Genomic DNA, 19,887 nt, shown 5'->3' with positions numbered 1-19,887 from the left:
TGTCCTATGCTGTCAGGTTTCTAGGTATAGCAGCACAGCTCTGCTCTAGTGTCCTATGCTGTCAGGTTTCTAGGTATAGCAGCACAGCTCTGCTCTAGTGTCCTATGCTGGCAGGTTTCTAGGTATAGCAGCACAGCTCCGCTCTAGTGTCCTATGCTGGCAGGTTTCTAGGTATAGCAGCACAGCTCTGCTCTAGTGTCCTCTGCGGGCAGGTGCTAGGTATAGCAGCACAGCTCTGCTCTAGTGTCCTATGCTGGCAGGTTTCTAGGTATAGCAGCACAGCTCTGCTCTAGTGTCCTCTGCGGGCAGGTGCTAGGTATAGCAGCACAGCTCCGCTCTAGTGTCCTATGCTGGCAGGTTTCTAGGTATAGCAGCACAGCTCCGCTCTACTGTCCTATGCTGGCAGGTTTCTAGGTATAGCAGCACAGCTCTGCTCTAGTGTCCTCTGCTGGCAGGTGTCTAGGTATAGCAGCACAGCTCCGCTCTACTGTCCTATGCTGGCAGGTTTCTAGGTATAGCAGCACAGCTCTGCTCTAGTGTCCTATGCTGGCAGGTTTCTAGGTATAGCAGCACAGCTCCGCTCTAGTGTCCTCTGCTGGCAGGTTTCTAGGTATAGCAGCACAGCTCCGCTCTAGTGTCCTATGCTGGCCGGTTTCTAGGTATAGCAGCACAGCTCCGCTCTACTGTCCTATGCTGGCAGGTTTCTAGGTATAGCAGCACAGCTCTGCTCTAGTGTCCTCTGCTGGCAGGTTTCTAGGTATAGCAGCACAGCTCCGCTCTACTGTCCTATGCTGGCAGGTTTCTAGGTATAGCAGCTCAGCTCCGCTCTAGTGTCCTCTGCTGGCAGGTTTCTAGGTATAGCAGCACAGCTCCGCTCTAGTGTCCTCTGCGGGCAGGTTTCTAGGTATAGCAGCACAGCTCCACTCTAGTGTCCTATGCTGGCAGGTTTCTAGGTATAGCAGCACAGCCCCGCTCTACTGTCCTATGCTGGCAGGTTTCTAGGTATAGCAGCACAGCTCTGCTCTAGTGTCCTCTGCTGGCAGGTTTCTAGGTATAGCAGCACAGCTCCGCTCTACTGTCCTATGCTGGCAGGTTTCTAGGTATAGCAGCTCAGCTCCGCTCTAGTGTCCTCTGCTGGCAGGTTTCTAGGTATAGCAGCACAGCTCCGCTCTAGTGTCCTCTGCGGGCAGGTTTCTAGGTATAGCAGCACAGCTCTGCTCTAGTGTCCTCTGCTGGCAGGTTTCTAGGTATAGCAGCACAGCTCCACTCTAGTGTCCTCTGCTGGCAGGTTTCTAGGTATAGCAGCACAGCTCCGCTCTAGTGTCCTCTGCGGGCAGGTTTCTAGGTATAGCAGCACAGCTCTGCTCTAGTGTCCTATGCTGGCAGGTTGCTAGGTATAGCAGCACAGCTCCGCTCTAGTGTCCTATGCTGGCAGGTTTCTAGGTATAGCAGCACAGCTCTGCTCTACTGTCCTATGCTGGCAGGTTTCTAGGTATAGCAGCACAGCTCCGCTCTAGTGTCCTCTGCTGGCAGGTTTCTAGGTATAGCAGCACAGCTCCGCTCTAGTGTCCTCTGCTGGCAGGTTTCTAGGTATAGCAGCACAGCTCCGCTCTAGTGTCCTCTGCGGGCAGGTTTCTAGGTATAGCAGCTCAGCTCCGCTCTAGTGTCCTCTGCGGGCAGGTTTCTAGGTATAGCAGCACAGCTCCGCTCTAGTGTCCTCTGCTGGCAGGTTTCTAGGTATAGCAGCACAGCTCTGCTCTAGTGTCCTATGCTGGCAGGTTTCTAGGTATAGCAGCACAGCTCCGCTCTAGTGTCCTATGCTGGCAGGTTTCTAGGTATAGCAGCACAGCTCCGCTCTAGTGTCCTATGCTTGCAGGTTTCTAGGTATAGCAGCACAGCTCTGCTCTAGTGTCCTATGCTGGCAGGTTTCTAGGTATAGCAGCACAGCTCTGCTCTAGTGTCCTCTGCTGGCAGGTTTCTAGGTATAGCAGCACAGCTCCACTCTAGTGTCCTCTGCTGGCAGGTTTCTAGGTATAGCAGCACAGCTCCGCTCTAGTGTCCTCTGCGGGCAGGTTTCTAGGTATAGCAGCACAGCTCCACTCTAGTGTCCTATGCTGGCAGGTTTCTAGGTATAGCAGCACAGCTCCGCTCTAGTGTCCTATGCTGGCAGGTTTCTAGGTATAGCAGCACAGCTCCGCTCTAGTGTCCTATGCTGGCAGGTTTCTAGGTATAGCAGCACAGCTCTGCTCTAGTGTCCTCTGCTGGCAGGTGCTAGGTATAGCAGCACAGCTCTGCTCTAGTGTCCTATGCTGGCACGTTTCTAGGTATAGCAGCACAGCTCTGCTCTAGTGTCCTTTGCTGTCAGGTGCTAGGTATAGCAGCACAGCTTTGCTCTAGTGTCCTATGCGGGCAGGTGCTAGGTATAGCAGCACAGCTCTGCTCTAGTGTCCTCTGTTGGCAGGTGCTAGGTATAGCAGCACAGCTCTGCTCTAGTGTCCTCTGCGGGCAGGTTTCTAGGTATAGCAGCACAGCTCCGCTCTTGTGTCCTATGCTGGCAGGTTTCTAGGTATAGCAGTACAGCTCCGCTCTAGTGTCCTATGCGGGCAGGTGCTACGTATAGCAGCACAGCTCCGCTCTAGTGTCCTATGCTGGCAGGTTTCTAGGTATAGCAGCACAGCTCCGCTCTAGTGTCCTCTGCTGGCAGGTTTCTAGGTATAGCAGCACAGCTCCGCTCTAGTGTCCTATGCTGGCCGGTTTCTAGGTATAGCAGCACAGCTCTGCTCTAGTGTCCTATGCTGGCAGGTTTCTAGGTATAGCAGCACAGCTCTGCTCTAGTGTCCTATGCTGGCAGGTTTCTAGGTATAGCAGCACAGCTCCGCTCTACTGTCCTATGCTGGCAGGTTTCTAGGTATAGCAGCACAGCTCTGCTCTAGTGTCCTCTGCTGGCAGGTTTCTAGGTATAGCAGCACAGCTCCGCTCTACTGTCCTATGCTGGCAGGTTTCTAGGTATAGCAGCTCAGCTCCGCTCTAGTGTCCTCTGCTGGCAGGTTTCTAGGTATAGCAGCACAGCTCCGCTCTAGTGTCCTCTGCGGGCAGGTTTCTAGGTATAGCAGCACAGCTCCACTCTAGTGTCCTATGCTGGCAGGTTTCTAGGTATAGCAGCACAGCCCCGCTCTACTGTCCTATGCTGGCAGGTTTCTAGGTATAGCAGCACAGCTCTGCTCTAGTGTCCTCTGCTGGCAGGTTTCTAGGTATAGCAGCACAGCTCCGCTCTACTGTCCTATGCTGGCAGGTTTCTAGGTATAGCAGCTCAGCTCCGCTCTAGTGTCCTCTGCTGGCAGGTTTCTAGGTATAGCAGCACAGCTCCGCTCTAGTGTCCTCTGCGGGCAGGTTTCTAGGTATAGCAGCACAGCTCCACTCTAGTGTCCTATGCTGGCAGGTTTCTAGGTATAGCAGCACAGCTCCGCTCTAGTGTCCTCTGCTGGCAGGTTTCTAGGTATAGCAGCACAGCCCCGCTCTACTGTCCTATGCTGGCAGGTTTCTAGGTATAGCAGCACAGCTCCGCTCTAGTGTCCTCTGCTGGCAGGTTTCTAGGTATAGCAGCACAGCTCCACTCTAGTGTCCTCTGCTGGCAGGTTTCTAGGTATAGCAGCACAGCTCCGCTCTAGTGTCCTCTGCTGGCAGGTTTCTAGGTATAGCAGCACAGCCCCGCTCTACTGTCCTATGCTGGCAGGTTTCTAGGTATAGCAGCACAGCTCCGCTCTAGTGTCCTCTGCTGGCAGGTTTCTAGGTATAGCAGCACAGCTCCACTCTAGTGTCCTCTGCTGGCAGGTTTCTAGGTATAGCAGCACAGCTCCGCTCTAGTGTCCTCTGCGGGCAGGTTTCTAGGTATAGCAGCACAGCTCCGCTCTAGTGTCCTCTGCGGGCAGGTTTCTAGGTATAGCAGCTCAGCTCCGCTCTAGTGTCCTCTGCGGGCAGGTTTCTAGGTATAGCAGCACAGCTCCGCTCTAGTGTCCTCTGCTGGCAGGTTTCTAGGTATAGCAGCACAGCTCCGCTCTAGTGTCCTATGCTGGCAGGTTTCTAGGTATAGCAGCACAGCTCCGCTCTAGTGTCCTATGCTTGCAGGTTTCTAGGTATAGCAGCACAGCTCTGCTCTAGTGTCCTATGCTAGCAGGTTTCTAGGTATAGCAGCTCAGCTCCGCTCTAGTGTCCTCTGCTGGCAGGTTTCTAGGTATAGCAGCACAGCTCCGCTCTAGTGTCCTCTGCTGGCAGGTTTCTAGGTATAGCAGCACAGCTCCGCTCTAGTGTCCTATGCTGGCAGGTTTCTAGGTATAGCAGCACAGCTCCGCTCTAGTGTCCTATGCTTGCAGGTTTCTAGGTATAGCAGCACAGCTCTGCTCTAGTGTCCTATGCTGGCAGGTTTCTAGGTATAGCAGCACAGCTCTGCTCTAGTGTCCTCTGCTGGCAGGTGCTAGGTATAGCAGCACAGCTCTGCTCTAGTGTCCTATGCTGGCACGTTTCTAGGTATAGCAGCACAGCTCTGCTCTAGTGTCCTATGCTGTCAGGTGCTAGGTATAGCAGCACAGCTCCGCTCTAGTGTCCTCTGCTGGCAGGTTTCTAGGTATAGCAGCACAGCTCCACTCTAGTGTCCTATGCTGGCAGGTTTCTAGGTATAGCAGCACAGCTCCGCTCTAGTGTCCTATGCTGGCAGGTTTCTAGGTATAGCAGCACAGCTCCGCTCTAGTGTCCTATGCTGGCAGGTTTCTAGGTATAGCAGCACAGCTCTGCTCTAGTGTCCTCTGCTGGCAGGTGCTAGGTATAGCAGCACAGCTCTGCTCTAGTGTCCTATGCTGGCACGTTTCTAGGTATAGCAGCACAGCTCTGCTCTAGTGTCCTATGCTGTCAGGTGCTAGGTATAGCAGCACAGCTTTGCTCTAGTGTCCTATGCGGGCAGGTGCTAGGTATAGCAGCACAGCTCTGCTCTAGTGTCCTCTGCTAGCAGGTGCTAGGTATAGCAGCACAGCTCTGCTCTAGTGTCCTCTGCGGGCAGGTTTCTAGGTATAGCAGCACAGCTCTGCTCTAGTGTCCTATGCTGGCAGGTTTCTAGGTATAGCAGGACAGCTCTGCTCTAGTGTCCTATGCTGGCAGGTTTCTAGGTATAGCAGCACAGCTCCGCTCTAGTGTCCTATGCTGGCAGGTTTCTAGGTATAGCAGCACAGCTCCGCTCTTGTGTCCTATGCTGGCAGGTTTCTAGGTATAGCAGTACAGCTCCGCTCTAGTGTCCTATGCGGGCAGGTTTCTAGGTATAGCAGCACAGCTCCGCTCTAGTGTCCTATGCTGGCAGGTTTCTAGGTATAGCAGCACAGCTCCGCTCTAGTGTCCTCTGCTGGCCGGTTTCTAGGTATAGCAGCACAGCCCCGCTCTAGTGTCCTATGCTGGCAGGTTTCTAGGTATAGCAGCACAGCTCCGCTCTAGTGTCCTCTGCTGGCAGGTTTCTAGGTATAGCAGCACAGCTCCGCTCTAGTGTCCTATGCTGGCAGGTTTCTAGGTATAGCAGCACAGCTCCGCTCTAGTGTCCTCTGCTGGCAGGTTTCTAGGTATAGCAGCACAGCTCCGCTCTACTGTCCTATGCTGGCAGGTTTCTAGGTATAGCAGCTCAGCTCCGCTCTAGTGTCCTATGCTGGCAGGTTTCTAGGTATAGCAGCACAGCTCCGCTCTAGTGTCCTATGCTGGCAGGTTTCTAGGTATAGCAGCACAGCTCTACTATAGTGTCCTATGCTGGCAGGTGCTAGGTATAGCAGCACAGCTCTGCTCTAGTGTCCTATGCTGGCAGGTTTCTAGGTATAGCAGCACAGCTCCGCTCTAGTGTCCTCTGCTGGCATGTTTCTAGGTATAGCAGCACAGCTCCGCTCTAGTGTCCTATGCTGGCAGGTTTCTAGGTATAGCAGCACAGCTCCGCTCTAGTGTCCTATGCTGGCACGTTTCTAGGTATAGCAGCACAGCTCCGCTCTAGTGTCCTATGCTGGCAGGTTTCTAGGTATAGCAGCACAGCTCCGCTCTAGTGTCCTATGCTGGCAGGTTTCTAGGTATAGCAGCACAGCTCCGCTCTAGTGTCCTATGCTGGCACGTTTCTAGGTATAGCAGCACAGCTCCGCTCTAGTGTCCTCTGCTGGCAGGTCTCTAGGTATAGCAGCACAGCTCTGCTCTAGTGTCCTATGCTGGCAGGTTTCTAGGTATAGCAGCACAGCTCCGCTCTAGTGTCCTATGCTTGCAGGTTTCTAGGTATAGCAGCACAGCTCTGCTCTAGTGTCCTCTGATGGCAGGTGCTAGGTATAGCAGCACAGCTCTGCTCTAGTGTCCTATGCTGGCACGTTTCTAGGTATAGCAGCACAGCTCTGCTCTAGTGTCCTATGCTGTCAGGTTTCTAGGTATAGCAGCACAGCTCTGCTCTAGTGTCCTATGCTGTCAGGTTTCTAGGTATAGCAGCACAGCTCTGCTCTAGTGTCCTATGCTGGCAGGTTTCTAGGTATAGCAGCACAGCTCTGCTCTAGTGTCCTATGCTGGCAGGTTTCTAGGTATAGCAGCACAGCTCTGCTCTAGTGTCCTATGCTGGCAGGTTTCTAGGTATAGCAGCACAGCTCCGCTCTAGTGTCCTATGCTGGCAGGTTTCTAGGTATAGCAGCACAGCTCTGCTCTAGTGTCCTCTGCGGGCAGGTGCTAGGTATAGCAGCACAGCTCTGCTCTAGTGTCCTATGCTGGCAGGTTTCTAGGTATAGCAGCACAGCTCTGCTCTAGTGTCCTCTGCGGGCAGGTGCTAGGTATAGCAGCACAGCTCCGCTCTAGTGTCCTATGCTGGCAGGTTTCTAGGTATAGCAGCACAGCTCCGCTCTACTGTCCTATGCTGGCAGGTTTCTAGGTATAGCAGCACAGCTCTGCTCTAGTGTCCTCTGCTGGCAGGTGTCTAGGTATAGCAGCACAGCTCCGCTCTACTGTCCTATGCTGGCAGGTTTCTAGGTATAGCAGCACAGCTCCGCTCTAGTGTCCTCTGCTGGCAGGTTTCTAGGTATAGCAGCACAGCTCTGCTCTAGTGTCCTATGCTGGCAGGTTTCTAGGTATAGCAGCACAGCTCTGCTCTAGTGTCCTATGCTGGCAGGTTTCTAGGTATAGCAGCACAGCTCCGCTCTAGTGTCCTCTGCTGGCAGGTTTCTAGGTATAGCAGCACAGCTCCGCTCTAGTGTCCTATGCTGGCCGGTTTCTAGGTATAGCAGCACAGCTCCGCTCTACTGTCCTATGCTGGCAGGTTTCTAGGTATAGCAGCACAGCTCTGCTCTAGTGTCCTCTGCTGGCAGGTTTCTAGGTATAGCAGCACAGCTCCACTCTAGTGTCCTATGCTGGCAGGTTTCTAGGTATAGCAGCACAGCCCCGCTCTACTGTCCTATGCTGGCAGGTTTCTAGGTATAGCAGCACAGCTCCGCTCTAGTGTCCTCTGCTGGCAGGTTTCTAGGTATAGCAGCACAGCTCCACTCTAGTGTCCTCTGCTGGCAGGTTTCTAGGTATAGCAGCACAGCTCCGCTCTAGTGTCCTCTGCGGGCAGGTTTCTAGGTATAGCAGCACAGCTCCGCTCTAGTGTCCTCTGCGGGCAGGTTTCTAGGTATAGCAGCTCAGCTCCGCTCTAGTGTCCTCTGCGGGCAGGTTTCTAGGTATAGCAGCACAGCTCCGCTCTAGTGTCCTCTGCGGGCAGGTTTCTAGGTATAGCAGCACAGCTCTGCTCTAGTGTCCTCTGCTGGCAGGTTTCTAGGTATAGCAGCACAGCTCCGCTCTAGTGTCCTATGCTGGCAGGTTTCTAGGTATAGCAGCACAGCTCCGCTCTAGTGTCCTATGCTGGCAGGTTTCTAGGTATAGCAGCACAGCTCCGCTCTACTGTCCTATGCTGGCAGGTTTCTAGGTATAGCAGCACAGCTCCGCTCTAGTGTCCTATGCTGGCAGGTTTCTAGGTATAGCAGCACAGCTCTGCTCTAGTGTCCTCTGCTGGCAGGTTTCTAGGTATAGCAGCACAGCTCCGCTCTAGTGTCCTCTGCTGGCAGGTTTCTAGGTATAGCAGCACAGCTCCGCTCTAGTGTCCTATGCTGGCAGGTTTCTAGGTATAGCAGCACAGCTCCGCTCTAGTGTCCTATGCTGGTAGGTTTCTAGGTATAGCAGCACAGCTCTGCTCTAGTGTCCTATGCTGGCAGGTTTCTAGGTATAGCAGCACAGCTCCGCTCTAGTGTCCTATGCTGGCAGGTTTCTAGGTATAGCAGCACAGCTCCGCTCTAGTGTCCTATGCTGGCAGGTTTCTAGGTATAGCAGCACAGCTCCGCTCTAGTGTCCTATGCTTGCAGGTTTCTAGGTATAGCAGCACAGCTCTGCTCTAGTGTCCTATGCTGGCAGGTTTCTAGGTATAGCAGCACAGCTCTGCTCTAGTGTCCTCTGCTGGCAGGTGCTAGGTATAGCAGCACAGCTCTGCTCTAGTGTCCTATGCTGGCACGTTTCTAGGTATAGCAGCACAGCTCCGCTCTAGTGTCCTATGCTGTCAGGTGCTAGGTATAGCAGCACAGCTCCGCTCTAGTGTCCTCTGCTGGCAGGTTTCTAGGTATAGCAGCACAGCTCCACTCTAGTGTCCTATGCTGGCAGGTTTCTAGGTATAGCAGCACAGCTCCGCTCTAGTGTCCTATGCTGGCAGGTTTCTAGGTATAGCAGCACAGCTCCGCTCTAGTGTCCTTTGCTGGCAGGTTTCTAGGTATAGCAGCACAGCTCCGCTCTAGTGTCCTCTGCTGGCAGGTTTCTAGGTATAGCAGCACAGCTCCGCTCTAGTGTCCTATGCTGGCAGGTTTCTAGGTATAGCAGCACAGCTCCGCTCTAGTGTCCTATGCTGGCAGGTTTCTAGGTATAGCAGCACAGCTCTGCTCTAGTGTCCTCTGCTGGCAGGTGCTAGGTATAGCAGCACAGCTCTGCTCTAGTGTCCTATGCTGGCACGTTTCTAGGTATAGCAGCACAGCTCTGCTCTAGTGTCCTATGCTGTCAGGTGCTAGGTATAGCAGCACAGCTTTGCTCTAGTGTCCTATGCGGGCAGGTGCTAGGTATAGCAGCACAGCTCTGCTCTAGTGTCCTCTGCTGGCAGGTGCTAGGTATAGCAGCACAGCTCTGCTCTAGTGTCCTCTGCGGGCAGGTTTCTAGGTATAGCAGCACAGCTCTGCTCTAGTGTCCTATGCTGGCAGGTTTCTAGGTATAGCAGGACAGCTCTGCTCTAGTGTCCTATGCTGGCAGGTTTCTAGGTATAGCAGCACAGCTCCGCTCTTGTGTCCTATGCTGGCAGGTTTCTAGGTATAGCAGTACAGCTCCGCTCTAGTGTCCTATGCGGGCAGGTGCTACGTATAGCAGCACAGCTCCGCTCTAGTGTCCTATGCTGGCAGGTTTCTAGGTATAGCAGCACAGCTCCGCTCTAGTGTCCTATGCTGGCAGGTTTCTAGGTATAGCAGCACAGCTCTGCTCTAGTGTCCTCTGCTGGCCGGTTTCTAGGTATAGCAGCACAGCCCCGCTCTAGTGTCCTCTGCTGGCAGGTTTCTAGGTATAGCAGCACAGCTCCGCTCTAGTGTCCTATGCTGGCCGGTTTCTAGGTATAGCAGCACAGCTCCGCTCTAGTGTCCTCTGCTGGCAGGTTTCTAGGTATAGCAGCACAGCTCCGCTCTACTGTCCTATGCTGGCAGGTTTCTAGGTATAGCAGCTCAGCTCCGCTCTAGTGTCCTATGCTGGCAGGTTTCTAGGTATAGCAGCACAGCTCCGCTCTAGTGTCCTATGCTGGCAGGTTTCTAGGTATAGCAGCACAGCTCTGCTCTAGTGTCCTATGCTGGCAGGTGCTAGGTATAGCAGCACAGCTCTGCTCTAGTGTCCTATGCTGGCAGGTTTCTAGGTATAGCAGCACAGCTCCGCTCTAGTGTCCTCTGCTGGCATGTTTCTAGGTATAGCAGCACAGCTCCGCTCTAGTGTCCTCTGCTGGCAGGTTTCTAGGTATAGCAGCACAGCTCCGCTCTAGTGTCCTATGCTGGCAGGTTTCTAGGTATAGCAGCACAGCTCCGCTCTAGTGTCCTATGCTGGCACGTTTCTAGGTATAGCAGCACAGCTCCGCTCTAGTGTCCTCTGCTGGCAGGTCTCTAGGTATAGCAGCACAGCTCTGCTCTAGTGTCCTATGCTGGCAGGTTTCTAGGTATAGCAGCACAGCTCCGCTCTAGTGTCCTATGCTGGCACGTTTCTAGGTATAGCAGCACAGCTCCGCTCTACTGTCCTATGCTGGCAGGTTTCTAGGTATAGCAGCACAGCTCTGCTCTAGTGTCCTATGCTGGCAGGTTTCTAGGTATAGCAGCACAGCTCCGCTCTACTGTCCTATGCTGGCAGGTTTCTAGGTATAGCAGCACAGCTCCGCTCTAGTGTCCTCTGCTGGCAGGTTTCTAGGTATAGCAGCACAGCTCCGCTCTAGTGTCCTATGCTGGCAGGTTTCTAGGTATAGCAGCACAGCTCCGCTCTAGTGTCCTATGCTGGCAGGTTTCTAGGTATAGCAGCACAGCTCCGCTCTAGTGTCCTATGCTGGCACGTTTCTAGGTATAGCAGCACAGCTCCGCTCTAGTGTCCTCTGCTGGCAGGTCTCTAGGTATAGCAGCACAGCTCCGCTCTAGTGTCCTATGCTGGCAGGTTTCTAGGTATAGCAGCACAGCTCCGCTCTAGTGTCCTATGCTGGCAGGTTTCTAGGTATAGCAGCACAGCTCCGCTCTAGTGTCCTATGCTGGCAGGTTTCTAGGTATAGCAGCACAGCTCCGCTCTAGTGTCCTATGCTGGCACGTTTCTAGGTATAGCAGCACAGCTCCGCTCTAGTGTCCTCTGCTGGCAGGTCTCTAGGTATAGCAGCACAGCTCTGCTCTAGTGTCCTATGCTGGCAGGTTTCTAGGTATAGCAGCACAGCTCCGCTCTACTGTCCTATGCTGGCAGGTTTCTAGGTATAGCAGCACAGCTCTGCTCTAGTGTCCTATGCTGGCAGGTTTCTAGGTATAGCAGCACAGCTCCGCTCTACTGTCCTATGCTGGCAGGTTTCTAGGTATAGCAGCACAGCTCCGCTCTAGTGTCCTCTGCTGGCAGGTTTCTAGGTATAGCAGCACAGCTCCGCTCTAGTGTCCTATGCTGGCAGGTTTCTAGGTATAGCAGCACAGCTCCGCTCTAGTGTCCTCTGCTGGCAGGTTTCTAGGTATAGCAGCACAGCTCCGCTCTAGTGTCCTCTGCGGGCAGGTTTCTAGGTATAGCAGCACAGCTCCGCTCTAGTGTCCTCTGCTGGCAGGTTTCTAGGTATAGCAGCACAGCTCCGCTCTAGTGTCCTCTGCTGGCAGGTTTCTAGGTATAGCAGCACAGCTCTGCTCTAGTGTCCTATGCTGGCAGGTTTCTAGGTATAGCAGCACAGCTCCGCTCTACTGTCCTATGCTGGCAGGTTTCTAGGTATAGCAGCACAGCTCCGCTCTAGTGTCCTCTGCTGGCAGGTTTCTAGGTATAGCAGCACAGCTCCGCTCTAGTGTCCTCTGCTGGCAGGTTTCTAGGTATAGCAGCACAGCTCCGCTCTAGTGTCCTATGCTGGCAGGTGCTAGGTATAGCAGCACAGCTCCGCTCTAGTGTCCTATGCTGGCAGGTTTCTACGTATAGCAGCACAGCTCCGCTCTAGTGTCCTATGCTGGCAGGTTTCTAGGTATAGCAGCACAGCTCCGCTCTAGTGTCCTCTGCTGGCAGGTTTCTAGGTATAGCAGCACAGCTCTGCTCTAGTGTCCTCTGCTGGCCGGTTTCTAGGTATAGCAGCACAGCTCCGCTCTAGTGTCCTATGCTGGCAGGTTTCTAGGTATAGCAGCACAGCTCCGCTCTAGTGTCCTCTGCTGGCAGGTGTTAGGTATAGCAGCACAGCTTTGCTCTAGTGTCCTATGCGGGCAGGTGCTAGGTATAGCAGCACAGCTCCGCTCTAGTGTCCTCTGCTGGCAGGTGTTAGGTATAGCAGCACAGCTTTGCTCTAGTGTCCTCTGCTGGTAGGTGCTAGGTATAGCAGCACAGCTCGGCTCTAGTGTCCTCTGCTGGCAGGTTTCTAGGTATAGCAGCACAGCTCTGCTCTAGTGTCCTATACGGGCAGGTGCTAGGTATAGCACAGCTCCTTATTTTTTGGTAGCCGCTGCTCTCATCACAATGTTGAGATCTGGGAGGAGCAAACATCAGATCCGTGGGGTTGTTGGACCACCAATCTATTGCTGACCTATTCTTTACTTAGGTCATCAATACCCTTTAAGCATTTCAGACTAAGGCCAGTTTCCGATGAGCATAATATTGGCTGATTTTTGCATGAATATGACTGAACATCTGTAGTTTATTGTTGCTGAAAGATTTGAGGGATTAAAGAAATTGTCCATTACTGGATATTTCCTTATGAATGTCCCCAAATTGCTGCATAAAATAATAATAAAAAGCACACTTTCCAGATCGGTGCTGCTCCTCCACTTTACTGGCAGCCACATGACATAGGTTGCATGTGACGTTGTCTGTCAGCTGATATATAATGTATTTATTTTTAATCTGGAAGTCTGTGGGTGATGGATGGCATCTGCCACAGCTATCTGTTTAACAGATCCATTGTAGGCTTTTTAATAATTCTTAATGAGGGATCCGGTAATTAGAAGTCATTAGCCTATGATGTTGGATCTTTCCCCCATATGGTATTTTGGCAGCTATTTGCTGAATCAATTAAATGGGTGCTGAATAGTGGCACCTGTTGCCCATAGTGAAATCCATTAAATGAATCAGTCAAGATAAAGCTCCTGGGTAAAGGCCACAAAATATAAAAAGACTTGGGAACCGTGTGGCGGATTTAAAAATAAAAGAAGGAATTTTCGGGAGCAGCTGGAAAAAATGTTTAACAACTAAGCCACTTTTGACCCTGACAGGACCTCTCTAACATGAGAAAATATTTTTTTTTCGTCATCTATATATAATGGCTTTCTTCCTGGGAAGTGTGGCAATCCAACATACAGATTGAAATAAAGGCCTAAACCACATTTTTAACCCTGACCTCTCCGTGTTGGGTAACGCCTTCACCTATAGGGCGCAAAATACTGACTAAAATACACCCATTTGAAAGTGGCTTTATTGAGGAAATCATGAACATGAAGATGTCTTCATTGTATCATAATAATAAAAAAAATTTTTTTTTGATTTTTCAAAACCACTCCTGGCTTTGGCTTACAAATACTGAACGTGGCCTTATACTTGGTCTCTTGGGGTTTATGTGACTTGATTGCAATAAGTTTATTGGTATTTATTCTCCTGTTTCTAGATTCCATTTTAACCAGTCTTATTATCTGTCTTCATTATTTTTTCCTTGCCAGAAACTCACTGTACGGACATGAGAAAACCAAGGCGCAAAGCTCATCAAGATGTCAGCGGACCACATTCTTCATCTCCTTGCTGTTTTTCATGTTCACCCACCCGAGAGATTCTGACCTATGCTCAAGCACAGCGAATGGTAGATGTTGAAATTGAAGGGCGTCTTCACAGAATCAGTATTTTTGAACCTCTTCGGATTGTTTCTGAAGATGAACTTACAGCTCAAGACATAACCGAGTGCAATAGCAATAAGGAAAACACTGAGTTAACGCTTTCGATCAACTGTCGGAAAACCTCCACCAAAGGTAAAAAGCGGGAGCTCTGCTCACAACATGCAGGGAATGCCAATTTGGAACAACTACCACACCCCGTGTTCCGTGTAGTAGAGACCTTTTCTTTAGAAAACACACTGGAAACCCCTATTTTGCCTGACAAATTTTATCGTTTTATCGAACGTCCTGTGGAAGAGATAGACAAAGATGTCGAGTATGATCTTGATGAGACTGATTTGGCCTGGTTGGATATGATCAATGAGAAACGTCAGAATGATGGCTTTTCTACAGTACCTGCTGACACATTTGAACTTTTGTTGGACAAGTTGGAAAAGGAGTCCTACCTTCAAAGCCGCTGTATTGGTGTGACACATTCACCTATTGATGAAAATGCATTTTGTTGTGTATGCCTGGATGATGAGTGCCATAATAGCAATGCTATATTGTTTTGTGACATGTGCAACCTTGCGGTTCATCAAGAGTGCTATGGTGTACCATACATCCCAGAAGGACAGTGGCTCTGTCGTTGCTGTCTGCAGTCACCATCCAAACCAGTCAGTTGTGTTCTTTGCCCCAACCAGGGTGGTGCATTTAAACAGACTACTGATGGACGATGGGCTCACGTAGTATGTGCAATTTGGGTTCCAGAGGTATGCTTTGCTAATACAGTGTTCCTGGAACCCATTGAAGGTGTGGATAATATTCCCCCTGCTCGGTGGAAGCTAACCTGTTACATCTGTAAGCAGAAAGGACATGGTGCATCCATTCAGTGTCACAAGGTGAACTGTTACGCGGCATTTCATGTCACATGCGCACAAAGAGCTGGACTGTTTATGAAGGTGGAACCACTGCGTGAAACTGGGCTTAATGGCACCACCTACACTGTCCGCAAGACTGCATATTGTGATGCCCATTGCCCCCCTGGCAGCCAGCAGAAGGGACCCATCAAAAGTTATCTTGAAGAAGTCATTGACCAGGACAGGATAATAACAGATAAAGATGAGAAAAATAAGAAAAAGAAAAATGGGAAGAAGTTCCATCAGGAGATCCTTGAAAAAAACAACACAGAGTCATTGCGTAGGAGAGGTTCTGTGCCACTTATGACTGTCATACAGATTCCTTTGTGTAGGTAAGGTGATCAATATTGTCCAAAAGAAATATTATTTATTTTTTTTAGGAAAATGGCTGTTACTGAAGTGAAGATAACTATTAATATCTAAGTTTTTAAAATGTGTTGTGGTGGAAATTGTTTTAGCTCCATCACAAAACCTTTGCATATCCAGAAATACAAACCTGAATTGTGAATAGTATTTAAGGGAATTTACAAACCTCTTCTCCTCGTCAAGAGTACCAGACTACATAACAAATAAGTAGTCTGTAAAACATCTGTAAAATAAAATGCGACCCATGCTAAAAGAAACTGTGTGATCAAAAGGAACTTAAAACGCTCCATAAATAAATTGTCATAACTGGGGGCGTGGTGAGTCCCCACCGCAAAACCCCTAAAATGTAAAAAAAAAATAAAAAAAAAAATGATGAAATAAATAATAGCAATAAATGAAAACAGATTGTGGTGTAATAAGTTATTACTGTTTGGTATTGAATGCAATCTGTGCCTCGGGTAATGTACGTATCGAGGTAAAATTGTACTGCTTTCTAGCCCCTACTCATGATGAGTATTAGCATGTAAGATATTGACATCCCAGGGATAGAAAAGAAAAAAGTGGGAATATAATTCATAAATCAAGTGTGATGGTAACTTTAACCCCTTCACCCCCCAGCCTGTTTTCACCTTCCTGACCAGGCCAAATTTTTGAAATCTGACCAGTGTCACTTTATGAGTTAATAACTCTGGAACGCTTCAACTTACCAAAGTAATTCAAAGATTTGTTTTTTTCGAGACACATTGTGCTTCATGATAGTCCTAAATTTACCTCCATATGATTTGCATTTATTTTGAAAATATCTAAAATTTGACAAAAAAATGTGGAAGTTTTGCAAATTTTTATGCCCTTTAGACCAGAGAGGTATGTCACGCAAAATACTTAATAAATAACACGTGCCACATGTCTACTTTACATCAGCATCATTTCATTTTTCAAACCCATTTTTTGTTGTTGTTGGGAAGTTAGAAGGGTTAAAAGTTTATCAGCAATTTCTAATTTTTCCAATAAAATGTCCAAAACCATATTTTATTTACCAAATCACAATTGCAGACACTTTGAGGGGCTTATGTGACAGAAAATACCCAAAAGCAACACCATTTTAAAAACTGCACCCCTCAGTGCCCAGAACCACATTCAAGAAGTTTATTAACACTTTAGGTGCTTCAAAGAAATTTAAAGCAATGTGGAAGTAAAAAAAAAAAATGAAAATTTTAATTTTTTTGCAGAAAAATGTGTCTTTAGCCCCAAATTTTCCATTTTCACAAGGGTAACAGGAGGAAATGGACCCCAAAACTTGTTGTGCAATTTCTCCTGAGTACTCTGATAGTGCTCCTTCCCTTCCGAGCCTATTTGACTTTTGGAGCACAACATTGACTGGAATAGACTGTGGACACCATGTTGCTTTTGCAGAGCCCCTGATGTTGCTAAACAGTGAAGATTCCCCCACAAATGACCCCCGTTTGGAAACTACACCCCTCAAGGTATTTAGATGTGCAGTAAGCATCTTGAATTCGCAAGTGCTTCACATAATTTTATAATGTTGAGCCCTGAAAATAAAAATAAATTTTTTTTTATCCCCAAATTATCATTTTCACAAGGGTAACAGGAGAAAATGGACCATGCTATTTATTGTGCAATTTCTCTTGAGTAAGCCAATACCCGATATGTGGTGGAAAACTACTGTTTGGGTGCACGGCAGGACTCTGAAGGGACAATCACCGTTTGAATTTTGGAGCGCCATTTTTTCTGAAATAGATAGCGGACATTATGTCATATTTGAAGAGTCCCTGATTTCCCAAAACAGCAGAAACCCCTACAATTAACCCTTTTTGGAAACTTCACCTCTCGAGGAATACATCTAGGTATGTATTGAGCATTTTTAACCCTCAGGCAATGCACAGAATTGTATAATATTGGGCTGAGCAAATGAAAAATTACCATTTTTTTCCACTAAAATGTTGCTTTGGCCCCACATTTTTTTATTTTTAAAAGGGATAATAGGAGAAAATGTGCGGTACAGTTTGTTACACAATTTCTCTTCGAGTTCGCAAATGCCCCATATGTGATCAAAAAGTACTTTGAGGCACAGTGCAAAGCTCAGAAGGGAAGGAGCGCCATATTGGAGTGCAGATTTTGCTGGAATGGTTTGAGGGTGTCAGAAAAGTAGACCCCCCTCCCCCTCATAAGTGAGCCCAATTTACAAACTACGCCTCCCAATGAATTCATTTAGGGTTGCACTGAGAAGATTGACACCACAGGTGTGTCACAGAATTTTATACAATTAGGTGATGGAAAAAAAAACACAGGAAAAGATATATCTTTGTACCGTGTTAGCTAGTAGATAGAAAAATATTAAGATTTGAGAGTCCTCAGTGGTTGATACCTTTTTAATAGTTAACTGAAATTGCAAGCTTTCGAGACTAATCATGTCTCTTCATCAGGTATAGAATAACACCATATGTGAAGTCACATATTTAAGCACAAGACACAGAAATAATGCAATAGATGAGACAAGTGACGTGAAGCAGAACTATGAGTATGGGAAGGGGGGAGGAAAGAGTTGTGGCTGTAAATATTGGAGCAGTTCATAGGTAAGGAGCGTGATAGTTTTATTGTGCTGTGATTGCGGTCTGGTCCGGAGTTGTGAAGCCCCCAGAGGTCTGAGGAGCACATTCCTTAGTTGATGTAGAATGACATAAATCCATGCGTCACATTTATTCCTGCTAATTGGGAAAAATTCACCTCACAGTTCAATTCTCCTGAGTGCGCCAATATCCTACATGTAATGGGGAGCTACTCTTTAGGCACAGTGGAAAGCTCAGAAGGGAAGGAGCGCCATAATAGTGTGCAGATTTTGCTGGAAGAGCCCCTGAGGTGCTTGAACAGTAAAACCACCCATAAGTGACCCCATTTTACAAACTGTTCCTCTCAAGGAATTCATCTTCCTACTGTAAGGCCGCCTGCAGACGAGCATATGAACCCTCAGGCCAGTCACCCCTGCAAATCACAGACATGACTGGCTCCAAGTACAGCTCAATGAGATCTTACAAATATCGGATGCGTGCAAGAACTTCCAGCCATTTCTATGCACTGTTCTGCTCCGTAACACGGGCCAAACTAGTGCATGCTGTGATGATGATTTTTATTTTAATTTTTTTTCGCTGACGGAACAAACAAAAAATTATCCATCTGGACAACCCTTTTGAACAACATGGGTCAGTGTGCAACCTGATCAAAAACCTTTGGCAGCACTGTCCAATATAAACGCTCGTCTGCTTGAGCCCTAAGTGTTATAAATGTTGATATACATGAAAACTGATCATTTTCCATTAACCCCTTTCTGACATGTGCCGTGCTATTACGACACGTCGGGTCCCTCCCTTTGGTGTGGACTCTGGCACTGAACCCGCACGTTTCTGGGGCATAACAGCTGACCTACACAGCCAACATGTAACCTCAACAGCCGCCTGTGCAATCTCTTATCAACCCACAGCTGTTAACTAGTTAAATGCCGCTGTCAATCTCTGACAGCGGCATTTAACTCGCGCTTAGAGGAAGCACATCACTGGCTCCACCCATCGGCGCCCATGTCACATGACCGCGGGTCGCCAATAATAACAATTCGGGGTCTGCAGGAGGACCCCTGCTGTTGTCATTGCCAGATTGCTATGAGTTCCACCCAGCGATCGAAGCTTATAGCTAGTGAGCATTTCTGCTACACACAGGCGATCTGATCATCACCTGTGTGTAGCAGAGGTGATCAGATAATTGCAGCTTCTAGTATCCAACGGAGACTATTATAGCATGCAAAAAAAAATGTTTTTAAAAAAATAAAAGTTTAAATCACCCCTCTTTCGCCCCATTCAAAATAAAACAATAAAAAAAAATGCACATTTGGTATCACCACGTTCAGAATCGCCCGATCTATCAATATATTAAAAGAATGGATCTGATCGGTAAATGGCGCAAAGAGAAAAGCAATCAAAACGCCAGAACTACGTTTTTTTGGTCGCTGCAACATTGCAATAAAATGCAATAATGGGCAATCAAAAGATCGGATCTACCCCAAAATGGTGTCAATAAAAACGTCAGCCCGGCGCGCAAAAAAGTAAGTCCTCACCCGACCCCAGTTCCTGAAAAATGGAGGCACTTAAATAAAAAAGAACTCATACATGTTTGGTATCTACAAACTCGTAGTGACCTGGGGTATAATAATGGAAGGTCAGTTTTAGCATTTAGTGAACATGGTAAACAAAAAAAAAACAAACTGCAGAATTGCACTTTTTTTGCAATTTTTTTTTACCAATTTCCAGTACACGATATGGTAAAATCAATGGTGTCAATCAAAAGTACAATTTGTCCTGCAAAATATAGACCCTCACACGGCCATATTGACTGAAAAATAAAAACGTTATGGCTCTGGGAAGAAGGGGAGCAAAAAACAAAAACGCAAAAACTGAAAATGGCCCTTCATGAAGGGGTTAAAGGAATGTTAAATCGGTATCTATGAATGTCTCACTTCTTGAAGTTAATCGTAAAGTCCTATTTAGCTAATGTCTAGTACCTGTACACCCCCAAAAGATGCACCACCCTTAATATTTTAGAGAGCAGGTGTTGGTTCAATTATGCACTTTTGGTGGGAGTGTATGTAATACAGAACTTCTTCGCCTAGTCTATAATTTCCTTTATTCTGTCACTTTGGTTAGTCTGAAAAGATCCCCTGAACAAGCACTTTTAAGGCTATGTTCACATATCATGTTTTTTTTTTGGCGTCACAAATCTGCAGCAAAACTTTATCTTCAGGGGCATTTTATTCAGTATTTTTCTTGCAGTTTTTATTTTTCACCGTTTTTTTTTTTACTGTTCTTCTGTCTCTATTTATGTGTGTACATTAAGTTTTGTGAAAAAAAGAACCACATTCTATTTTGCCATCAAAAACACTGATGCAAATTTTGGTGCTTTTTTTTTTTTTTTACCATCCATTACTTCCTATGGGTGAAAAAAAAGCTGAAAGAAGT

General features: G+C 48.1%; 1 protein-coding gene across 2 annotated transcripts in view; it reads left to right on the top strand.

The window, feature by feature from the left end:
* Positions 1–19,887, top strand: part of BRPF3 (bromodomain and PHD finger containing 3) — a 215,812-nt gene that overhangs the window by 157,967 nt on the left and 37,958 nt on the right. For both annotated transcript variants that reach the window (XM_073666610.1, XM_073666609.1), the window contains exon 2: positions 13,434–14,832. In XM_073666610.1, coding sequence (XP_073522711.1) covers positions 13,451–14,832 — 1,382 coding nt within the window. In that variant the 5' untranslated portion in view covers positions 13,434–13,450. The remainder of the gene's footprint in view (positions 1–13,433; positions 14,833–19,887) is intronic.

This window comes from Phyllobates terribilis, unplaced genomic scaffold (assembly GCF_046119375.1).
Source record: "Phyllobates terribilis strain yellow unplaced genomic scaffold, ASM4611937v1 Scaffold_2__4_contigs__length_985480577, whole genome shotgun sequence".
Lineage (NCBI taxonomy): Eukaryota > Metazoa > Chordata > Amphibia > Anura > Dendrobatidae > Phyllobates > Phyllobates terribilis.
Note: the sequence above shows the minus strand (reverse complement) of the source record. Positions and strands in the feature narration are given on the sequence as shown.